This window comes from Photinus pyralis, unplaced genomic scaffold (assembly GCF_008802855.1).
Source record: "Photinus pyralis isolate 1611_PpyrPB1 unplaced genomic scaffold, Ppyr1.3 Ppyr1.4_LG6, whole genome shotgun sequence".
NCBI lineage: Eukaryota > Metazoa > Arthropoda > Insecta > Coleoptera > Lampyridae > Photinus > Photinus pyralis.
Window position 1 is genome coordinate 11,327,139 of NW_022170663.1, and position 21,099 is coordinate 11,348,237.

Here is a 21,099-nt window from a genome sequence, read left to right on the forward strand (position 1 = left end):
GTAGGGCAGATAAACCAATCCCTTGGGTCTATGGATAAAGCGCCACTTTTTTTTTGAAAAATGTAATGGGTAAGTGAAGTTCTGAATCACAACATAAATGACTTTTTAACTTTTGGTTCTTTACGCAATTATGCTCTGTGCCTGTACGGAAGCTAATTTGAATGGTGCATTGTATCTCAACTATTGTTAACGAAAGCTTTCGTTAGCTCCGCGAATTTCACACAATTACATAATTTTAATTTTGACTGCCGACAGTCACCTTTGTTTTCCAGGCACCTATTATGTAGCTCATTTCCAAAATTAAAAAAAAATTGGTCAATCGGGCCTTTTTTTTGATATTTTGTATAGCATGTTCACGAGGCAGAGCATATTATATCTACGGCATGGTGCATTAGGACGAAATTTGGCCATCAAATATGAATGGTTGTGTAGAGTCTAGATATGAAAAACGCGGAAATTGATCAGGTAGTGATGAAAGTGTCAAGGTTTTCTTGCAGACTTTGACCAAGTGACCTACAAAAAATCCTTCCTTGCTGCCGGATATACCTAAGAGCTCAAGTCATTTCACCCTCTTCCTATCTCAATATATTCGCATTTGACGTTTTGGCCACTGCGTAAACAGTGTGTATTAGCCAAATGGAATAAATTCAATAACAAGTAAATGGGGGCGTGGTATGTAGATGGTCCATTTTTTCATCAAAAACGTTTTATACAAGATTTGCCCTGTAACTTTCCTATGTTAAATCCAACGCCCTGTATGTTCTTAAATTATTGGATGCGTAAAAACGTTCCACGCATGTTTCATGCGCAGTGTCTTATATCTCAACTGTATGTCGGAATATTAGGTGTAGATGGACAAACGGATCAATTTCGTGGACAAGCCTAATCGCCTGGGTTCTAGCCAGGTCTGTGGGTCAGAACATCTTGACCCCTTCCATCTCCGACACGATCACGGTAAGCCTGGCCAAATATCATATTCCAAAAAAAACAGAAAATGTTTGCTTTTTGATTACGTATCAGTATAAAGAATTAGCACACACTCCATCCCAATAGTTAAAATAATACGATCATTTAAATTTCATGCGTACCGCAATATAATCTTTCATTCTGGACCAGTGTGAAGTTAGCAATAATCAGCCAACTTTGTGCATGTATTTTGTGTAGTTAGGTATCAGATACAGCAATAAATATGCAAAAGTATGAAAATAAATGGATGAATTCTACTTAGGCGTTCGGACACTAATTATAACAAATGTTACAATCAGTACTAAATCTTAAATAACACCAATAAAATTTATAAAGATAGGCTTTGTTTGTTGTTAAAAAAAATTTAAACTTGGCCGTTTGTGGAAACGAACAAATCCAAATTATGATAATTTTATGAAGTATGTGCGTTTGACACTAAATATACACACTCGATCCCTTAAATAAGGCCAATAAAATGTATAGGCATAGGCATTATTCTTCGATTTATTCTTTTGGAAATAATTTTCAAACTTGTCTTTTTTTCAGCGAACTTACTGGGAATGATTCATGATGAGTATAGAGGCGATTGCACAGCAATCATATCAAATATTGCAGTTGCTATTAAATCTACGCACATCATCCCCTAAGTAACGCCAATAAAATGAATACACGTAGAATTTTTTTTAAAGAATAATTTTCATACTCCACGCCTTTGCGGTTTTGCTGAAATGAACACAGTGGGAACCTATAAATTGCAAACCAAATTTGTCCACGAAACGGATTTTTATTAAGTTATTCGAAAGACCTAATTTTTCTGTGTACAACCTACAAAAATTGTGCCAGGTTTTATTGCAAAAAATGTCAAAGTTAATAAACGAAAATATTTTTTGTTTTTTCAAATAGTAACCCACATTTTTTATTAACAAGCGAAGTTTTACGAGTGTTTCCCATTCAAATACGGGTATTAAAAGCTATCAGTTTTAGGGTTTCAGGGGATGATTTATTAAGGATCCTCAGATCCTTTATAGTTTTGTTGGGGTTGCACCTGCACCTGCTGACCTGCATAAACAAGACGAATTGGGCTATAGAAGATTACGAAACTGGTAGTCGCAAGTTTCGTACTTTTATATGTATTTGAATGTTACTTAATTAAGTTATATACATGGTGTTCCATTTGTCTTGAGACAGTTGATTATTGCGGTTTGCGGAAACTAGCAGGGATGTCCACGAATGATTTATATAAAATATGGAGGGATTTAATGATGCAATGTAAATTTTCACATCACTGTCACTATAAGAGTCAAGTGTAGGGCAACTTAATTGTTTCAAATAGAAACTTATACTTTAGCCAATATTCTATTCTACATCGCAAAATCCCTACACTTACCATTTTTGGAAGGCTTCTAAAAGCGCGATTTTTGGTCTGAGCAAAGAATCTGTTCTGTCCAGAATTTGGCACATTTTTTTAGAAATCAATTTCAAACTTAACCGCTTTTCTTATGTGATCGTTGTGGATCCTACGTCCTGTGTTTTTAGGAGAATTTTTCAAAAATATTCAAAAAATTATGTGACGGTTTGTTCGTCCGTCCGTTTCTTTTCTGAGATAAAAAAATTTTGCTCATAACTAGGTATCTGCAATGTGCTATGGCTTCTTCGAGGGCATCTTTTTCCTTTCATGAGTGATGGAGTTTGGTCTAGCTTTAGCAGGACGATTTTTCACGTTTTAGGTCAAGAGAAAATTGGGGCTTTTATGTTGTCTATTATCAAAGAAGCAGATATTACTTAAAAGTGTAAGGTTTTTTTGAGTGGGTTTACTGATCATGTGGTTATTTCGGTTGTGAGCCGTGTTCCGACAACAAAATTCTCCACTCTTTAATAACGAATTACTATTAATAATTTGAGTGTCTGGTGATTGAAGAAGATTTTTAAACACCGCAATGTTAAATATTTCTCGGTTGAAAATTGTTACAAATCTTTCATGCATAAATTACAATTATTTCTAATAGAACTTTCACTAATTGTTTACTCACCATAACGCGAGTAACTAGTTCCTCAATAACCTCTCATTAAAGAATGTTTACCCGCCTTCGGTGATGTGAACGGCCGCGTTGGTGTAAACAAATTAGAAAAACATGTGCAAATCTTTCAGCACACTATATAACACCATTATTCTCGATATACATGTAATCCGAAAAAATATAAACCATATAAACACGAAACTCTTTTTGTTATAAGAACAGCTTTAATTAGAAAACGTTTACTTTCTCAATCAATTATCCAACTTAATTCACCTTCTATTTGTTCTTTCGCATTCAGATCGTATCTACATCAATTTTAAAGTTTTATTCACAAAAGTTTTGACGTAGTCCGGCGGAAGCCTTTTAAACTATATCGGCGAAAGTTTTTGTTTATATTCTTAAAATATTTGGCAGACAAATTGGCTGTAGTTAAAGTATTTGCAAAGTAGGCCAGGAATGCGGAATTTCAGAAACTTTAAGTGTAATGTTTGCGACCGTACTTCCATTTATATTTCCTTCAGTACGTTAAACTTCATCTATCCTACCGTGGGACGTATATGGGGAACAAATTTGGATTACCAACGCTTTTATTTTCTAGATCACGTTCACCATTAAAATTCACCTTTTGAAGGGTGTAGACTACAGTCGACGGAAATACTGATTCTTGTGCCTATCATCCCAGAGTATAAGATCAATTCTAGGAACCCTCTCCACTGCCTCCTGCTATTCATTAAAATACACATGGATTTTACACAAAACATCAAAGTTGTTATTTTTCCACCGAGATCGTTAGGAAAAAGACCAAGAGCAGCATCTCAATGCTGAAAACATATTTAATGCATTTTTTACCATATGTATTTTGATCAAAGCATGTAAAAATCGTTATTCGTTCACCAAGTTCCTTGGGAAAACGCCTAAGAGCATTAACTCAATGTCCAAGAGATTAATTTGATGCATGCAATTACCGTTAAGGAAGTGATGGTAATACTGAGGATCATTCGATATTCCGTTGAATCGGTTTATTTTATGTACAGATTTTCAAATTACGAAATTAGGAAATGTTTTTCAAGTGAAAATATAAAGCTGCGGCACCTTAAAATTCCTGTAGTTTCAGAATTGAAAATGTATTTTTGACTTTTGACTTGAAAATACTTCTTTCCATGATCCACGCTTTAAATTATTTAAGTCTTCGTGCTCGAAATTTTTAAATTCAGGGTTTCAAGTGGAAATCTATAATAAAAGCTGCATTGCATTTACAAACCGCGCCTTTGTGCGCCCTTCAATCTCCACATTTTGAAACCTTGCATCAATATTCTACTGATAAAATAATTTCTTAAAACCTTTCCACTCCCAAATATTGAAATTTTGTTTTTCTAATACAGATAGTCCAGTAGTAGAAAATGCAAAAACTTTATTTTTTAAATGGAACCACTTTTTTTCTGTTTTACAATGGATTTTATACTTAAAAATGCGGGCAATGTTTACTTATATTATTTCTACCGCCAGCCATTTATTGATTGGTATCGGCTGTCTTAGTTACCATAGATACAATAAACAAAATAAAATAACTATTTAAAAACAGTAAAAAATAAGGTTTTTAAGATTTTCATGGCTATGAAAAATATAGGTTGTGATACATCAATGCAATCAGGAAAAGGAATGCAAAAAAATGGACGTTACCTACATTAAGAAAATACCAAGTTTAGGTCAAAAAGTTTTTTTTACTACTACTGGAATATGCAGCTTTTACCTTTTTTCTATCTTACATGGGTAGGAACATAGGATAACAGCCCAAAAAATCAAACTTCGTTTTCACCCTGTATCTCAGAAACAAACGTAGCTGCCAGCTGGATTGTTCTGTTTGTGGTATTAGAAGTTTCTCGAAATTTTTCTATCGGAAGTATATTTCTTTAATTTTTGATTATTAAAATATGAGTCTTTACGAAAATTTTGCTAAGTACGCGGAGCTCTGTATGATAAAAAAAAATAGATTTTTGATCTCCCTGAAAAAAAGATCGTGGAATATCTCGAAAATGGCCCAACTTTGCGGGCCCAAAAATTGTTTTTTTTTGTCGTAATGTTCCTCCAAATTTCAGACCCCTGCGACTTTTTTTTCGCAAAAATAAAGATAGAGTTTCGGTTTTTCTCGGAATATTTGAGGTTATATGAAAAAATGTAGATACAGGGCTTCTTCTTTATTTATTCCTTCAACTGTACTTCGAACATTTTAGCCTAAAATTAGTAGTTTTGCCACAAATTGCAAAATGTAACTTTCGACTGCTCTCAACCTCCGAAAATTCAGCTGTTTTAATTACTTTTCCCCAATTTCGAATGACTTTACCTACATAAAAACAACTTTGGATAAGGAACTTTTTTTAGCCTGGAAAGATTTTCAGGAGTGTAATAAACAAAATTCAACCACTAAAAAGGTAGTATGCAAAGCATGCGGCAAAACATTACAAGGCACAAGCTATGCTTAAACTTATAAATCCAGCTAATGCTAAAGCCTATTTGGAGTATAGATTGTTAGGAGAAGAGTGGTCATGATGTGGTACTGACATAATGCTATAATTATGATGGGCGAAAATTAGGAATATGAAATTTTTTATCTTTGATGTGAAGTTGTTTAGAATCACCCAAGTCAGATCGTTGATCAAAACTAGATCAAAATTTGATAGATCAAGGCAATCACGGAGGTTTTAATTACAATTGGCATTGTCGTGTTAACTACTTCAAAGTACAAGATTACCAAATTATTTAAATACTTATGGAAATTATTGTTAAAGTACTTCGAAGTAAGTGTCCCCTCGTCTTCGCCGTTTATAATAAGGGCGGATAAAAGATAAGACGTATCGATAATGTCTCGCAATGACTGGGAACGATTTTTACTCCTAATCCGTAATGAGTTGACGAATTATGTTACAAATGGAACTATTGTAGATAATGTTATGCCATAGTTCTGATTACTAGGTTTCAGTTTTGTCAAGACTTCCCCATTATCATCTCACGAGGAATGAAGATATGCTAGAAAAAATATAAAGTTCTTTCATCGATTTGCTTTGTCAAAAATGAAAGCAAGACCGATTCAATTTCTAATAAAACGCTTTATACTAACATATAATTAGAACATTGCTCAGGGATCCAACTTAGGCCCACTACTTTTCTCATACATTCCGCACCGGTTTTGAGTAATCGACATTCGCAGTAATTGATTTGGAAACAATCCTTCATAAGTTGCTGTAATAAATTACCCGATAGCTACAACTCAATTTTGGCGTGACTAGGAAGTTGTTATAATTGCGAAAAAAACATTAGGTTTTGGGGCATAGTGACGTAATCGTCCTTTACTCTAGAATAAAGAGGGGATTGTTGTTTTCACTTATTGTTTGTTACAAATTTATGATCGCCCAAGGCTAGGAGTAACAAAGAAGCTACCTTTTGTATCTGGTATCTATGACCTACGAAATTTGCATATTTAAAGTTCCGTCCGTGTCTTCCGGAAGTTCGGTATCCAATTGAAATTCGCAAAACTTGACGGTTCGTGGGTTGCAGTGAAATCATCAACATTTGCACACATTCTTGGTCACGGCAAAATAATTCGCGTTTTGAGGTACTTCTGCTGCTATTTCTTTTACTACCCAACCATTAACGCAAACATTCATTAGTTACCAATTACAAACTTAGTTGACCGAAAGAGGCACGTGGCTATATCATCAATTATGTACTAATTGGTTAATACAGATTTACCAGTTGGTCTTCGTTATAACAATGGCAAGCTAATGATGAAATATTTACGTCTCGACCATCTGCAGCCAGTTTATGAGGAGGAAGCACCCGAAGTTATTTTCGTATAAAATGACGCCTTGAGCGCCAAGTTCAGTGGAACAATCTCATTGGACGTAATTTATAAATTTGTCTAGAAATATGCATACAGGAACAGACATACAATGATATGGGATGCACATAATCCTCATTTCGAATTCCGGCTGCAATTCCGTCCGATTATTTCCCATTCTTACCTCGTATACGAAGGTCGTGTTAATTGATGTTCGGTCACGATTATGAAAGGAAGTACGGTAAAACTAAAACTAGCGTTTCCATTGCGTGTTGATACAAAAAAAAGATTTTAATTACAAATGCTGTAATTCCATATCAGTTTTACTTACCAAGAAAGTGCCTTAAGCATATAAATGTTTTAGTAATTATAGGGCTAATGTAATATTTCTTCACGCACATGTAGCGAACAGTTGCAAAGCACATTTGTATAGTCCCAAAATGTTTTCTTCATTGTTACACCCGGGAAACTGGTATATTGAAATTTTTTAATTAAATTTTTTAACCCTTAAGGACGGGGCGCTTAAGACTTTCTAGCGTTAAAAATGAGCTTGAAGGTTTCAAACGATTCTCGAAAGAATTGTGAATCCTCAATTACCTTAGAATTTTTGTTTCGTTATTACCTACCAGGGACACATCCCCACGACAGTTGACTAAATTCTGGGAGAGGCGGGAAAGTTCATCCCGTACAGTCTATATTATTGTGGAATCATAATATGTATACCCCCATACCACTGATCCCCCACGAGACGCAAGGTGACCAAATTGACATTGACAATATACGAAAAATTGTGATAAAAGAAGAAAATAGATTTGTTGCTGTATCTTCTTCCGTGAGATGCGCAGAAAAAATTCCTTCCTTGGTGCAAGCGTCGATACCATAAGGAATCAAATACCGAAAAAATTAGGTCAATATCGGAAGGACGAACAAACAGACGGACATACAAAGGGGCCACAATAGCGCCTTTTTTTTATTTTTTCGAAATGCGTCAATAGGTGTACAGAGGCTAGATGCGAAATAAACAGGAAATATATAAACTTTGCTGCTCATGTATAATGGCTTTTAGGCAAATGACCTAGAAAACTTTTTTGAACTTTTTCTTCTTTTCACTAAGCTGAATTCTCCTTTGCCACCTAGGTAAACAATTGAATGTGGCTGATACTTAGTTTTTTTTTATTTAAAACGTTTACGCAACTGACGTGCGGGTCATTGTTGATTCTTTACTCCGGATTATTTAACTTTATTTATTTCATTTGAGTTAGTACTTATAAGATATAAAGTGTGATCGAATCGGTGAGTAACGTACAATTTTTGTTTCAGGCTTTGCACCGCGATATTGAAAGTCAAGGAAAAATAGTCGGCTCGGTGGTCAAATTGTGCAAAGCGAACAATGAGGTAGGTAAAGAACAGGCTAATATCGGACGTGCTGCTAGGAGTTTGGAACGACGTTGGCATCTACTATTCCTAAGGTCTCTAGAATGGCTATGCTTCATCGATACTCTATACGAAGGTGTCACGGGTAAAGTAAGTATGCAGCATGCACAAGACAGGGTCGAATTCCATACTGCGTCTTTTAGAGCAATAACACCCAAACAGAATCTTCCGACAGTGACCTAGATAATGAACCTTTACACAAATATCCTCGGTTAGGCGACTGTTTTAGCGAAAAACATCTTTTGTGCAAGGTATTGAGCAAAACCACCAACGAAACCGTTTTAATCTTGCACCTTTAGGACGAAGCTAATGAAAACGGCGTGGAAGATAACGAAATCATCGATGATAGTATTGTCACAATGGTAAAACCTAAGGTGGCTGACGACAAATGTAAACGAGTAAACCAGAAAAAAGGCGAGTTGGTTTGTTTGACTCCAGAGAGGGTTAAGTGCACGGAAGACTCTTCTTCATTTACAAAGTATGTTATGGTACTATGGTTTATTTTCCTCTCGACCAAGCCCAATACCGGACTGCTTTACTGTGGCCTACCGAGATAAACCTATACTGGGATCCTACCGCCAATCACACTATACTTCAAAGTTTCAATGCAATCAGCATACACTAACTAAATCAAAACCAGATTTTATGCAAACGTATACTTTCCAAGTAGACTCTTGGGTCTGTTTAGCGGGTTTAGCCAATTACACCTTCTGCGAGAGTTTTTCGAAGGGACGAATTTAGCTTATATCTTACATGCGTCCTTCTATGCGAATTTCACTCTAATTATTCTTGAAGGGAATTCGTCGGGGGTCAACTTTTGGAGGGGGGGGGGGGTTATTATTCTTACAGGGCACCTTTCATAAGCATTCACCTGGAGCTCATTTTAATTAGCGAAGTCTCTAGATGTCTAATGATTAAACGGACCTTATGTGTTTACTAACAATCGAGCAAGGACCCTCTGACTGGGTGTATATTATCACCTACCGTTCTCAGCGATGGTGGGTTTAACCGCCGTGATTTTCCATTGGAAGTTTGGCAATCCCTTAAAGAATCGAGTTCTCGTTTACGTTATCTTATCAACTCAAATTTCAATGCAAACTTTGGTCAAACATCATCCTTGTCTAAAAACACGAGGTCTTCTTTTATTTTGGTTGAAATTCGCATTTTACAGTTCTGGTACTTAGTGAAGGGTATTCCGAGAAAGAATTCCTATATCAAGCTTTAACATTAATGGCATTGTGCTTCTTTGAAGGTTTAAATCGTGTGCTTAAAAAAATTGAGTTGGTCCGGGGGGAGCAGACATATATTGTCGTAGCCTACACGAAATGTTCACCTGCCTGTCCAGTCCGGTCCTGGAGGGTGGAGAGGAAATCTGTCGTAATACAATTTTTGAAATTTGACTGACTTATTTTACTCTTGATAGATCAAATCGCCGAGCACCAAACTTAGGTACGTACTATTTCAAACACGAAGATACGACGGATTCCGAAGTACACACTCCAACCTGCACTAAATTGAAGCCCCTAACGCCGATGGAAGACAGCTCTGAAGACGAATGGACCTACACTGCTAACGATACAAATCACACCGAGAAAAAATTGCCCGCCACGATTCAGCCCACAAACTCCTCGCCATCGAAATCGCCCTGCCAAGACATACAAAGACTGGTACAGAAAGCCGAAGAATTAGTTAGAGAATCTCCCGTAAAGAAGATCAAAGCAAACGTAGACGCGCCGCTAAGTAAAATGTCACGCGTCAAACAGTGGCTTAATATGGAGAAGCCCAGTTACAGTTGTGACGCCAGTTGCGAAGAGGAAGATAAAGAATCTGAATCTTCGGAAGACCTGAACGAAAGCGTGGCGACTTGTCGGGCACCTCAAGACGTTTTACCCAGTGTCTCTGTAGATAGTGATAAAAACGATACCTCACCGCCGAAAGTGTTATTGCGGCAAAAGAGGGTAGATCTCAAAAGAAATCGACCTTGGAGTATTGCTTCCATTTCTCACTTACCTTCTGCACTGCCAAGGTACTTGTTTAAGCATCCAAACTAATTACGACCGCTTCCAATGAAACAGTTATACCAAAATTGAAATAGCTGGACGCTGCTTTGATTACTGTCATTAGAAAACCACGTTTTAGTATTTCTTGATTTCTGTCCCAGTTTTTAACAGAAGGGCACAATTATGTAACGCGTGATTGACTAACGGCGGAAACTTCTATAAGATTTCAGTGAGTTCCGGCTTACTAAACCAAATAGTGCACTGCCTTTCAGCGTTTACTTTATGGTAATAAAAAAATGGTGCCTTAAGTGGAGCTTTTACGACGCTATTACTTAAAGTTCATATCCGATTGTAACACAAATTAGACAGCACGGCATGTATTGAACTGGTTTATAACGTTAGTTACCATCTGGTAATTGCCGGCCCAACGCTACTTTACGCGTAACTCACAAGCCACTGACATTATATTTGAAATTGTCGCAATTTTTCTGCTACGTGCTGGAATCTCGCCGGTTCCCATACGATCATTCCATTTGTCGACATGGACGATGTAATTATGACCGTAACTTTATATTTGTACGATATAACGTTTCCTGATTTTCATACTTCGGTTTATTAACTTGTGGCATGAATCATGCGTATTTTTAAATCATTTTAATGACAGAATGATTAAAACTCGTTACTTTTTAATTGAAACGTGTACGTTACTCAAAACTGAGCGTCTTTTGAACAATTAAAATCCCAGCATGTATGCGGTAAATTAACAGACATGCTTCAAAATTATAACTCGGGTTAGAAGTAATTGGAAGCGACTACGTAATTACTTGGATAGATTACCGCGAGTCTTGTAGTAATTTTTCAAAATTGGCTTCATTTCAGAGGAAACAAATGCGCTTCAAATTTTTCGATCTCAGAGTCTGCACTTAATCAGTTGTCATTAAGTCCAAAATATTCGAAGAGCCTGACAGCTAGTGCGAATAGTATTAGTGTATATCAAAATAATTCTACTTCATCAACAATGGAGGAAGGCGGTACCATTTTAGTAGAGCATAACAGTACGCCTGCACGCCGAAGGCGATTGAAGTTGAGAAAAAAAAGTAGTGTAAGTCTAAGCAATTTTTTCAAATTTTGTTGTATTTATTTGTGTTTGCTGTTGCAGTCTCGACGGAAAGGTTTGAACGAACCCTGTGCATCAATCGAAAATACGCGCGAACGTGTTGGAAGACTAATTAAGTCGGGGTCTTTTTCTGGTTCTAGTTATAAGATTTCGAGTAACGAACGACACACCTCCAGCGATCCTTCGACTATCCATTATGGACACCAAGGACTGTACACTTTGTCAAATTATACCAGCGATGCTGAAACGGACGAAGATAGGCATAATAAGGGGTAAGATAATTATTTAATTGACTGTTCGCGGCTTTCAATTAGGAGTACTCCAAATATTTGACCCGTAAAAATGAATTCTATAGCACGGGCAAATATTTTAGATAGTGGCCTACATTGTTCAAATTTTGGAAAAATGCCAATCTGTCCTAAATTTTTAACTAGTTTTCAACACAAATATGTTTTAATTAGAAAATATAGATCAGTTCATTAGAAGCGTGCCGCGTCAGTAGTTTGTTTCATTGTATGTTAAATTTGAGGCATATTGAGAGCGCAAATTACTTTTACATCGTTTTTAACCGTAAAAATTGAGAAAAAAAAACTCATTTGCAGCACCTTTTAAGGCAACGCTTTTCTTTTTTCACTCGCACGTGTTCCATCTAATGCAATAACGAAATCGGTCATGACAAAGCTATTTAAATAGTTGCTGGGAAGTTAGGGGAAATGGTAATGATGCTTACACATGTCTAATTTTGTTTTTTTTGTTTTTCACTCGTCTAAGTATGCTTTTACAAAAATTAAATATGGAGAGGCTATAATATTCGTAAAAAGCCAGCCAAATTACACACTCTTAGAAGGTGTAATCATATCATGATTTTAGTAACTATTTCGCTAAAAGTATATCGCCATGAAAAGTCAGATTCTAATTTTTATCGTTGATTTGATAATTATGCCTTTCACTGGATTAGTGCATGAAACAGTGCAACTTTTTCATTTGAGTTAACGCTACGATTACAAAAAAAAGTGATAATACAAGTCTACATAATTATAAATCTTCGACTATTACTAAGAAAACTTATTAGTTACCAGCCATGATATTAGTGTTTTTCTTCACTCTATTTTGATGCTGTAAACTCTTCCAACGAGCGCGACAGCGCGTAGTCTTATTCTTATCTAGTTATGAAGCTTGTCTATAACCTTCGAAAAAATTCTTTCTGCAAAGGACTCCACAGCATTTGTAAGTTGTCATTCGATAAAAAGCAACGCCCCCCAAGTCTTTTTAACGTCCTAGCTAGCAAATAGAGCTTTTAAGGCAAGTGATTACTGAACGTAGCATCCCAAATTGAACGAAAAGAAGAACCCACACCTACAATAAAAATAAGCTTTCTGAATCCCAAAGGACGTCATACAGTAGCGTAACAGCAAATACAAACGTCCCGACGGGAAAAAATAAGCTGGCCAATACCAACTCCGCTAATAAAAATATTCACATCCGTTATATTCATGAACAGTTTCTTAAAGATCCTTATAAAGTATCTTTGGAAATTTCTTCTCAAATTCTGTCGAAAATTTAGTTAGCCCCCACGTTACAAACTGCAGCAACGACCTCACCAGTCAACAAAATTTCTGTTCTAACTCATTCTTTATGCCACCTGTGGCGGAATGTCGAAATCGAAAAGGTTCTGATGAAGTTCCCACCTCCATAGTGAAAGAGTACCGCGTTGCTTTCGCGTACCATATCTATACCAGGAGCTCTACTCATAAATATATCAATATAATGTGGTAAATTTCCGACTCGGCTAAAAGTAGCAAAAGTTATACCATTGTACAAGAAGCTTGATCCAAAGGACCCCTTTATAATCTTTTGGGTCACGTAAAAGGCTAAATTAGAGCAATTTATGGTAAATGCATCTACGGCCACAGCTCCTGCATCTCTTAGCCAAGAAATAAAGCGGTCGCATTTTTTGTGTATAAAGGAAGCGAATAAATCTACTTCGGGTTCCCCAAACGCTACAGTTCTAATCTTAGATTTGTGCGAAAGAGACCATTCGATATCTTCGTTCATTTGTCTAGACTCTAGATTGAGCTAATATATGAAGCGAACAACAAGAGGTTCATTTACTCGCACCACTGCCAAATTCCATAAAAAATTGCTTTCAATTCCAAGATATTAATGTCGCCATGCTTATCATCTTCCGACCCGAAGCCATGGGTACTTACGGAACCACATCAGGCTTCTCAGCCGGTCGAAGATGTATCAGAAGAAATGACAATTGCGAAGTTCTCATATTTGATATCATTATTGATGTCTAAAATATTTTGGTCCTAACAAAAGAAGTACAAAATAGTATATTGAAAAACAAGTGTTACAATGCGACCTATTGTAATACGACTATCTTGTGGCACGAGTGGCGACGCGAAGCGTAGCCACGAGTGTCCGCAAGCTAGGAGTATTACAATAAAGCATTGTAACACGCGTTTTTCATACTATTTTTTCTATTTCGGTGCTTTAATTTAATTAAAAAAATCATTATCAGAAACTATAGGGAACATTAGAACTAACATGTTTTATGTTGGGAACACTTTTTATGCCGTTAAGTTTTAGGTTGGCAGCGTAGTAAGACTGACATTTTGAAGTTCAAACATGGAAGTACCCAACGAAGTACCTACTTGTACTAACTAGTAACTGCCAACTTGAGAAATGAGTTACCAAAAAAAACCGACTATAATCACTGTCTTTGTACAACTGTTTTCGGCCGAAAACAGTTGTACAAAATCATCATTGTGACACCGAAATAGAAAAATGTAGTTTCTTTCCCCAGCATTGATTCGTCTTTCTATCTCCGCTAGTTTCTGAGAGCTTATGCTTTATTACAAAAAAAACTTGTCCTGTATAATTATAATCGATTTTAAGATCTTTCATACACAAACATTAATAACAATAGAGTATAGTTAGTAAAATTTTGTGTATATAAGGATAGGCTCCTCCAAACTCTTTTTGGGCCCACCTCGGGGCCCACGTAAATGCCGCACATTAAATTCGCTCTAGCTACGTGCATGATAATGTAAATTCGCATAGATGCCATGTTCCCACGGATAAACTACATTTATATAACGAAATTGGCGAAACAATCCACGGTTTTACAAAAACTTAACAATTCAAGTACATATTTATGTCAGGGCAGTGTGAAGTTTTCCACAATTTCAATTTGTTTCTAACAACGAAAGTTTTGTGGAAACTTACGAACGATTGTATGAAATTTCTGAGAAAATTTGAACTATACGCGGTGATTTTTGAATAACAATTAACTTCAGTGAAAAACTGTCGCAAACTAACGGATACATGGAAGCAATTGCCGTATTATTTTGTGTATTTGCTATGTATTTGCATATTTTTACTTAATCATGGCTGGATAAAACCAATCAAACGGTCGATAAATTTTTAATATGGACAATAACAACAACCTTGGGCTAAACGAATTTCTATAGTCATCCATAGTAGAAATAGAGTTGACTTGCGGTTTTTTATAACCCGTTTCAGAACCACCTCGCGCTATTGTAGTGGCCAGTATTCACTGTCCCGAATTCGGCGACAATGAATAATTCAGATATCATTATCTTCGACTTACATGTAATAGGTATAGATTCATTGTTCTCAATTTTAACGACCTTTTTACGATCATCTCAATAGCGCTCTTATGAAAACTTAATTTCAATGAGGAGAATGACTATCGAAGACTGTTCGGTTAGAAAACGCCATAAAGCGTTTTCATTCTTCTAACCGTTACAATAAGTTCGATATGGTTGACCTTCTCCTAAAGAACCCATGCCGAGTATCATGCAATTCTTCGCATAAGCCACAAATTTGTTTAGATACCCACTATTGGCAGAATGGAGTTTGGTCGCTAAAATAAAACCGTTAATGACAACATTAAATTGGCAATTAAATGTGTATAAAAAATGTAGTTGGGCCGGGGTCATTCTTTTATTGGTAATCCACGATTTTATCTTCGCACTGTCTTAGAAATGTTTATTTAGTTGACTTCTTGCATTGTGCCTGATTGATGGATACGCGACCACGTATATTTTTGAAATATCTCTCTGCATCTAATCTAAATTTAAAATTGACGTCATTTGGGTCAACGCTCAAGCTCGCATATAATCGAGATGTTGCTCCAAAATTAAACGTTTGTTTTACTGGTGGGCGTAATTTTTCCTTGGGCGCCTATACATTAATGCTTTTTAAATGAACGTAATGGTTAGCGTAATCGGCTTTGATTTTTGTTACGTAGCTATGATTACTAGTTAAGTTAATGATTTAGCACATTAAAAAAAACGTTTTAAGTATACCCACTTTTTCGTGCATATGATTTTTATTTCAATTACATAAGGGGGCAATGGTGGATCAAAACGTCTGCTTATATCGCCCGAAGTGATTTGATTTGTATGTTAAGCACGTTCCTTATATGTTTAAAAGTTCCGTAATTGTTAATGGATTATTAACTATCGTCTATTGTCCTATCCTTTACATTCTATTCATTTATAATGGCCACGTTTACGATGCAGATGTACACGTTTTAGGTGTGCTATCAAATAACGCTGAAAAACGAAGATCTTGTATTGTTTTCCGTTTGTTTCAGAATACCTATCTTTAAAATAGGAGAGGCAACTAATTATCTTACATCCAACGCAAGAGAAAACAGTCCTGGTAAAATAAGCCTTAATAATACCGAAGAGCAATCCAGTTCGTTGTCAGAACAGGCTTGGGATAGTTATCAGGTAGGTAAATTTATACTTTCTTTTTTAATTTGTTTTACACAAAACGGTTTTAATTAACGTGAACAACCCAAAACTATCAACAGCTAGTGGAGATTCACGCAAGTATTATGCAATTTTCGTGTTCGTTGACCGTGAATCAAAATTATGAAGTCATCGTTTGGCAACTTTTTATATAAACAAATTGTAAATTTTCCGGACAGAATACAATCACTAACGATCGTTTACAATTAAATAACTAGCTAGATTTCGCTAACCGCAATAAATCAAAAAAAGGATATCCATGGAATAATTAGAGTATGATACATTGTTTTTAATTTCATAAAATGGAATCACTGCAGCTGCACTTACTTTCTAAACCTACTTATCACAATTTGGTACATTTTCTTTGAATGTTCCTTTTTTGTGTGCGGTTTTCAAAATTTTGAATTTCTTCTTTATTTGCGTGATGAGTTTATTCGAAAGTATTATCGCGATTTTTTCTATAAATTGTGACAGTAGGTAGCTAAAGTTTTTCAACTCTACTCAGTGCCATTAAAGACTATAAACGTTTAGAAAGTTAAACACTTGGGTGCATACAATTATATAATTATAAATTAAGAAACATATATCTTTTATGGATATTACACATTTAAGGAATAATCTACGAGCGTCGTTTCCTTTGAAAGTAATAATAATACAGAGCCAAAATATATTTTATTTTTCGACGCACTTCAGCCAGCGTTTCACCAACACCGCGATCGCCGTCCGGAAGCTCCTCAAAATAGGTGTTCGGACACCTTTTCACCTTGTTCGTGCTGCTGAATCCAGGTTCCGTCTAAATAAATCTATAACTGGCCACAAAATGTCAAGATGTAGGCCTCTAACAATACCTGGTCTCTATGGCTGCGCTCCGGCGGGATCACTGTAATTACAAGAAACCCAAGGAGCACCTTTGTCCCGCGTTCAGCTACATAATTACTCTAATCATGTTAACTCAGCAACACTCAAACATGCTACACTTAGTAGCTGGGGAGGATCTTCTTACGTCCAGGTCCCCATATGCCACCCGGCTACGTATCCCACTGTGCAATCCCAACTTTCTTGCGCGAAACTAAACGAGGGTTTGCAAGGGTCTTATCGTCAGCTGGCTAACACCCGGGCCCACTTTGTCCCGGAAGTACCCACGCTGAAAACGTAATTTCCACGAAGTGGGCCTTATGATGCCCGTGTTCGCCGGGGCCTGGAATACGTAACCCTTATGCGCAATAAAGTGCCATGGCTCTCCTCCATACAGACATACTGTATATAAAAGTACCACGTATCCTCCCTCACAATGAACGACGCCAAACAGGAGTCGTTCAACGCGTTGGGCCCAGACAGCCCAGATACGGGGTGCTCACACTGATTGGCCGGCTCTCACGGATCCTGGGTGGCCAGGACGAATTCAGACGAGGAGCGAGGTACAATTCGTACTTTTTCGATCAGACTTCTCAATCAAAAGTTATAGACTAGAAACCAATTTCGAAAAAAAATTTAAAGGGCTGTAACTTTTGAACTAGTAGCCCAGTCTTGGAACTGTTTGAAATTATGGATTCCACAGGCCACATTCTATAAAAAAATTTTTTTCCGGGTCGATCTGAGACAATTTTTTTTTCGGGGCTCAAAAAAGGGAGTGTATAACCTTCCTTTTTTATCAAAAGTCGACTGCACCAAAATTTCTCGGGAAAACACTTTTTCTTATTAATTTTGGTGCGTAGAATCCAAAACAATTCGTACTTTTTCGATCAGACTTCTCAATTAAAAGTTATAGACTAGAAACCAATTTCGAAAAAAAATTCAAAGGGCTGTAACTTCTGAACTAGTAGCCCAGTCTTGGAACTGTTTGAAATTATGGATTCCACAGGCCACATTCTATAAGAAAAATTTTCTTCCGGGTCGATCTGAGACAATTTTTTTTTCGGGGCTCAAAAAAAGGCAGTGTATATATAACCTTCCTTTTTTACCAAAAGTCGACTGCACCAAAATTTCTCGGGAAAAGACTTTTTCTTATTAATTTTGGTGCGTAGAATCCGAAAGATTGAACAATTTTTAAGGCCGCCTACAAATTTTTGTAATTCTTAAAAAATTCGCGAATAAAAATTTTCACCCCTATTTTTGATCAGGACTACTTTTCGAAAATCTAAGACGATATGGTGAAGTTCCGGAGAGGGCGAAGATTATACCGGCAAATTTTCCCAGGGGGGAATCTTTTGGGAGCAAATATTGCGAGGGCGATTTTCTTGGAATCGAAAATTCCGGAGGCGAGAGTGTTTTTGGAGTTAAATATTCCGAGGGAAATTTTCCGGGGGCGAATATTTGGACAAATAATCAAATAATAAAAAGTGCTTGTTAGGAACATAGCAATTGCTCTCCATTTTTTCTCACTTTCAAGCATTTGAGCACACCTCACACACTTGCAAAGCGCCACATTATTGGATATCGCCATCTTTTGCCTTCGCGACCTCTTACGGTCTTACCCCTCTGTACTTCGGCATAATCTGGTTTGCCCAATCTGCCTTCACCGAGCCATTTCCGTTTATGTGCGTGCGTGGCTCTGCATGGTGGCCACCTGGATGTAATGTGTATAAAAGAGCGGCTTGAGGGCCAACAGCTCCTCCGCCTCGTCGCCTCTTCTAGTTGTCTTAGTAGTACTTATACTAGTTCATTTGTGGTTCCATGAATATCAGTTTCTATAATTTGTTGTACCCTCCACTTTGCACATTTTCAGCGCGATTGAATCTAGTAATAGTTCCACTCCTCAATTCTTCTTAAGTTATACTTCCAAATTTACATTGTCGCGCTTGTGAAATTCATGGATTCATTAAAATTCTTCTCTGAAATCCGTTTTAAATACTTTTTAAGCTCTTCTCAAGTGCATTGATCAAGTTACCCTCAGTTCCTCGAATTGCCGTTAATTCTCTCGCCCCTTTGCGCTCCTTCCTGTTTGTTTTAATAGTTGCATTTAAATTTTTCCAAATGAGTTAATTGAAGCAAAATTTTGGAAGTTTGAAGAAAAGAACACTATCTTTTCATACCTACCAGTATAAGGATGATGTGAATCCGTAATGTATTCGGATCAATATGTTTACTTACATTCAATTATAGCCGGTTATGAACATTACCACAATACAAACATGAAATGAAAGGTAGCCAACCCCAAACCTACATTAGAAAAAAGACGGCAACGAAAGTGTGACAAAGGAAGTCGTCCAAAAAAATGATTAACGGTAATAGAACAAACAAATTTAAAATGGGCCGTTCTATTTCAGTGTTTGACAACCCCCAAAATGTACACAGGAAACGAATAATCGTTCGGTATTAATACACCAATTTATTTGCACATGCAATCGTACCGTTAACACAATGTGTATTCTTTTGTGAGCGGAAATTTGCTCATAATCAAAATAATAATATAGGTAATTAAAGCAAATTAAATTTTGACAAATTAGTTTGAGAGACTGGAACTCTTGTGACAGTTGAAGCAGGGATACTGACAAGATCCACAATAAAATACAACCAAACGTAGGCGTGTAGACAGGAAAGCTGTAATCATCACCAAACAATTGAAGAAAAAGTACAATCTTATTCTATGTATAATTATAAGAGGAAGTCTAATTGGCCTTATTGCCCTAAATCCCTCATTATTCGTTAGGCAGTATTTATTTTGAGAAGTTCAAAACTTTCAGACTCTAAACTCGAATTCATTTTTCCTATCTACTTGCTTAACTAAAGAAGTGTTGGCTACTAAGTGGTTACTTTGAAGCATATGTGGTTCTATTTCAACGATTGTATTTCAAGTTCGTCATGCGCTCTTTAAAACGAATTGGGAGCCTTTGCTCAATATGCACTTGATTGTAATAGATAAATAGAATTGTAGTCAAGTTTTATTGATTATTTTTTTTATGGCGATCGATTTCGGTTAAAAAACCATCTTCAGGCCTATACCTGATATATTTATCACTTGTCTATGTCAACAATGTCCATTATACCTAATATATTTATAGTTTGACCTGAAGATGGTTTTGTAACCGAAATCGATCGCCATAGAAAAAATAATCAATAAAATGTTACTGCAGTTCTATTTATTTATTAGAACATAAGTAACGTTTCCCAATGGAGAATCTGTCGCCGTTTGTGCCTCTATTTCACTTTCTTTCTGGCTGTATTTATCATTTCGTATCTGCTATTCCCTTTTCTTTCCCATATACAAATGTGGGCACGTCTGACTCCCTCTTGGAATGCCCATAATCTCTTCATCGGAACAGCAGGTGTCACCATTACTCGTTGCCGCTTCCGCATATGAGGGACTTGTCTTTGTTTCCTCCCTATACTTTCTCGTTATATCCCATATATCTTGTGTCACATCACTTGTACTTTCTAACTTTTAAAACTTTTTCTTAATCTGGATAATTATGACGATACGAAGTGGGGAAAATATAAAGAAATCATTGTGAGCTTTTTAAGGTGTTTATTAATCTCTTACAAGGATTTTAGTGTTTTTAAGAGTTTGTAAAAGTGACCTATGAGATCAGAATCTCCACTCACTTTCGTGTATCTCCTAGAATGTTATTCTATAGATCATTTCTATTCTTTAAGAAATGGGCATTTAAGAGAGAGAGTGCATTCTAGGGTTTCTTTAATAAACTTTAGTGATAATTTTGGCGTTTTGGATATATGAAAGTTATTATAATTTGGTAACAGACAACAATTCCTGAAAATTTAGTGTTCCAAAACATATTGTAGTTCCATATAAAAATAAGCATGAAAATCATAATTATCCGATTCCGAAATTTTTAATTTATAACTAGCATTACTTTTACAATGCTTTGGCACCCACACCTTACTTGATAACGGTGCAATATTATGCCAAGGTACTATGTTTGTTTTGTCTCTGAACCAGCTGGTTACGATCTCAACAATGCAAGGCCTCTTTTATGCCTAC

At 36.4% G+C, this 21,099-nt stretch overlaps 1 protein-coding gene across 3 annotated transcripts in view; it reads left to right on the plus strand.

Annotated features, from left to right (window-relative positions):
• LOC116173581 overlaps positions 1–21,099 on the plus strand; it is a 147,738-nt gene that overhangs the window by 104,665 nt on the left and 21,974 nt on the right. For all 3 annotated transcript variants that reach the window (XM_031491184.1, XM_031491183.1, XM_031491185.1), the window contains 7 exons: positions 8,140–8,343; positions 8,397–8,504; positions 8,553–8,731; positions 9,677–10,279; positions 11,133–11,355; positions 11,413–11,642; positions 16,001–16,139. In XM_031491184.1, the coding sequence (XP_031347044.1) occupies positions 8,140–8,343; positions 8,397–8,504; positions 8,553–8,731; positions 9,677–10,279; positions 11,133–11,355; positions 11,413–11,642; positions 16,001–16,139 (1,686 nt within the window). The remainder of the gene's footprint in view (positions 1–8,139; positions 8,344–8,396; positions 8,505–8,552; positions 8,732–9,676; positions 10,280–11,132; positions 11,356–11,412; positions 11,643–16,000; positions 16,140–21,099) is intronic.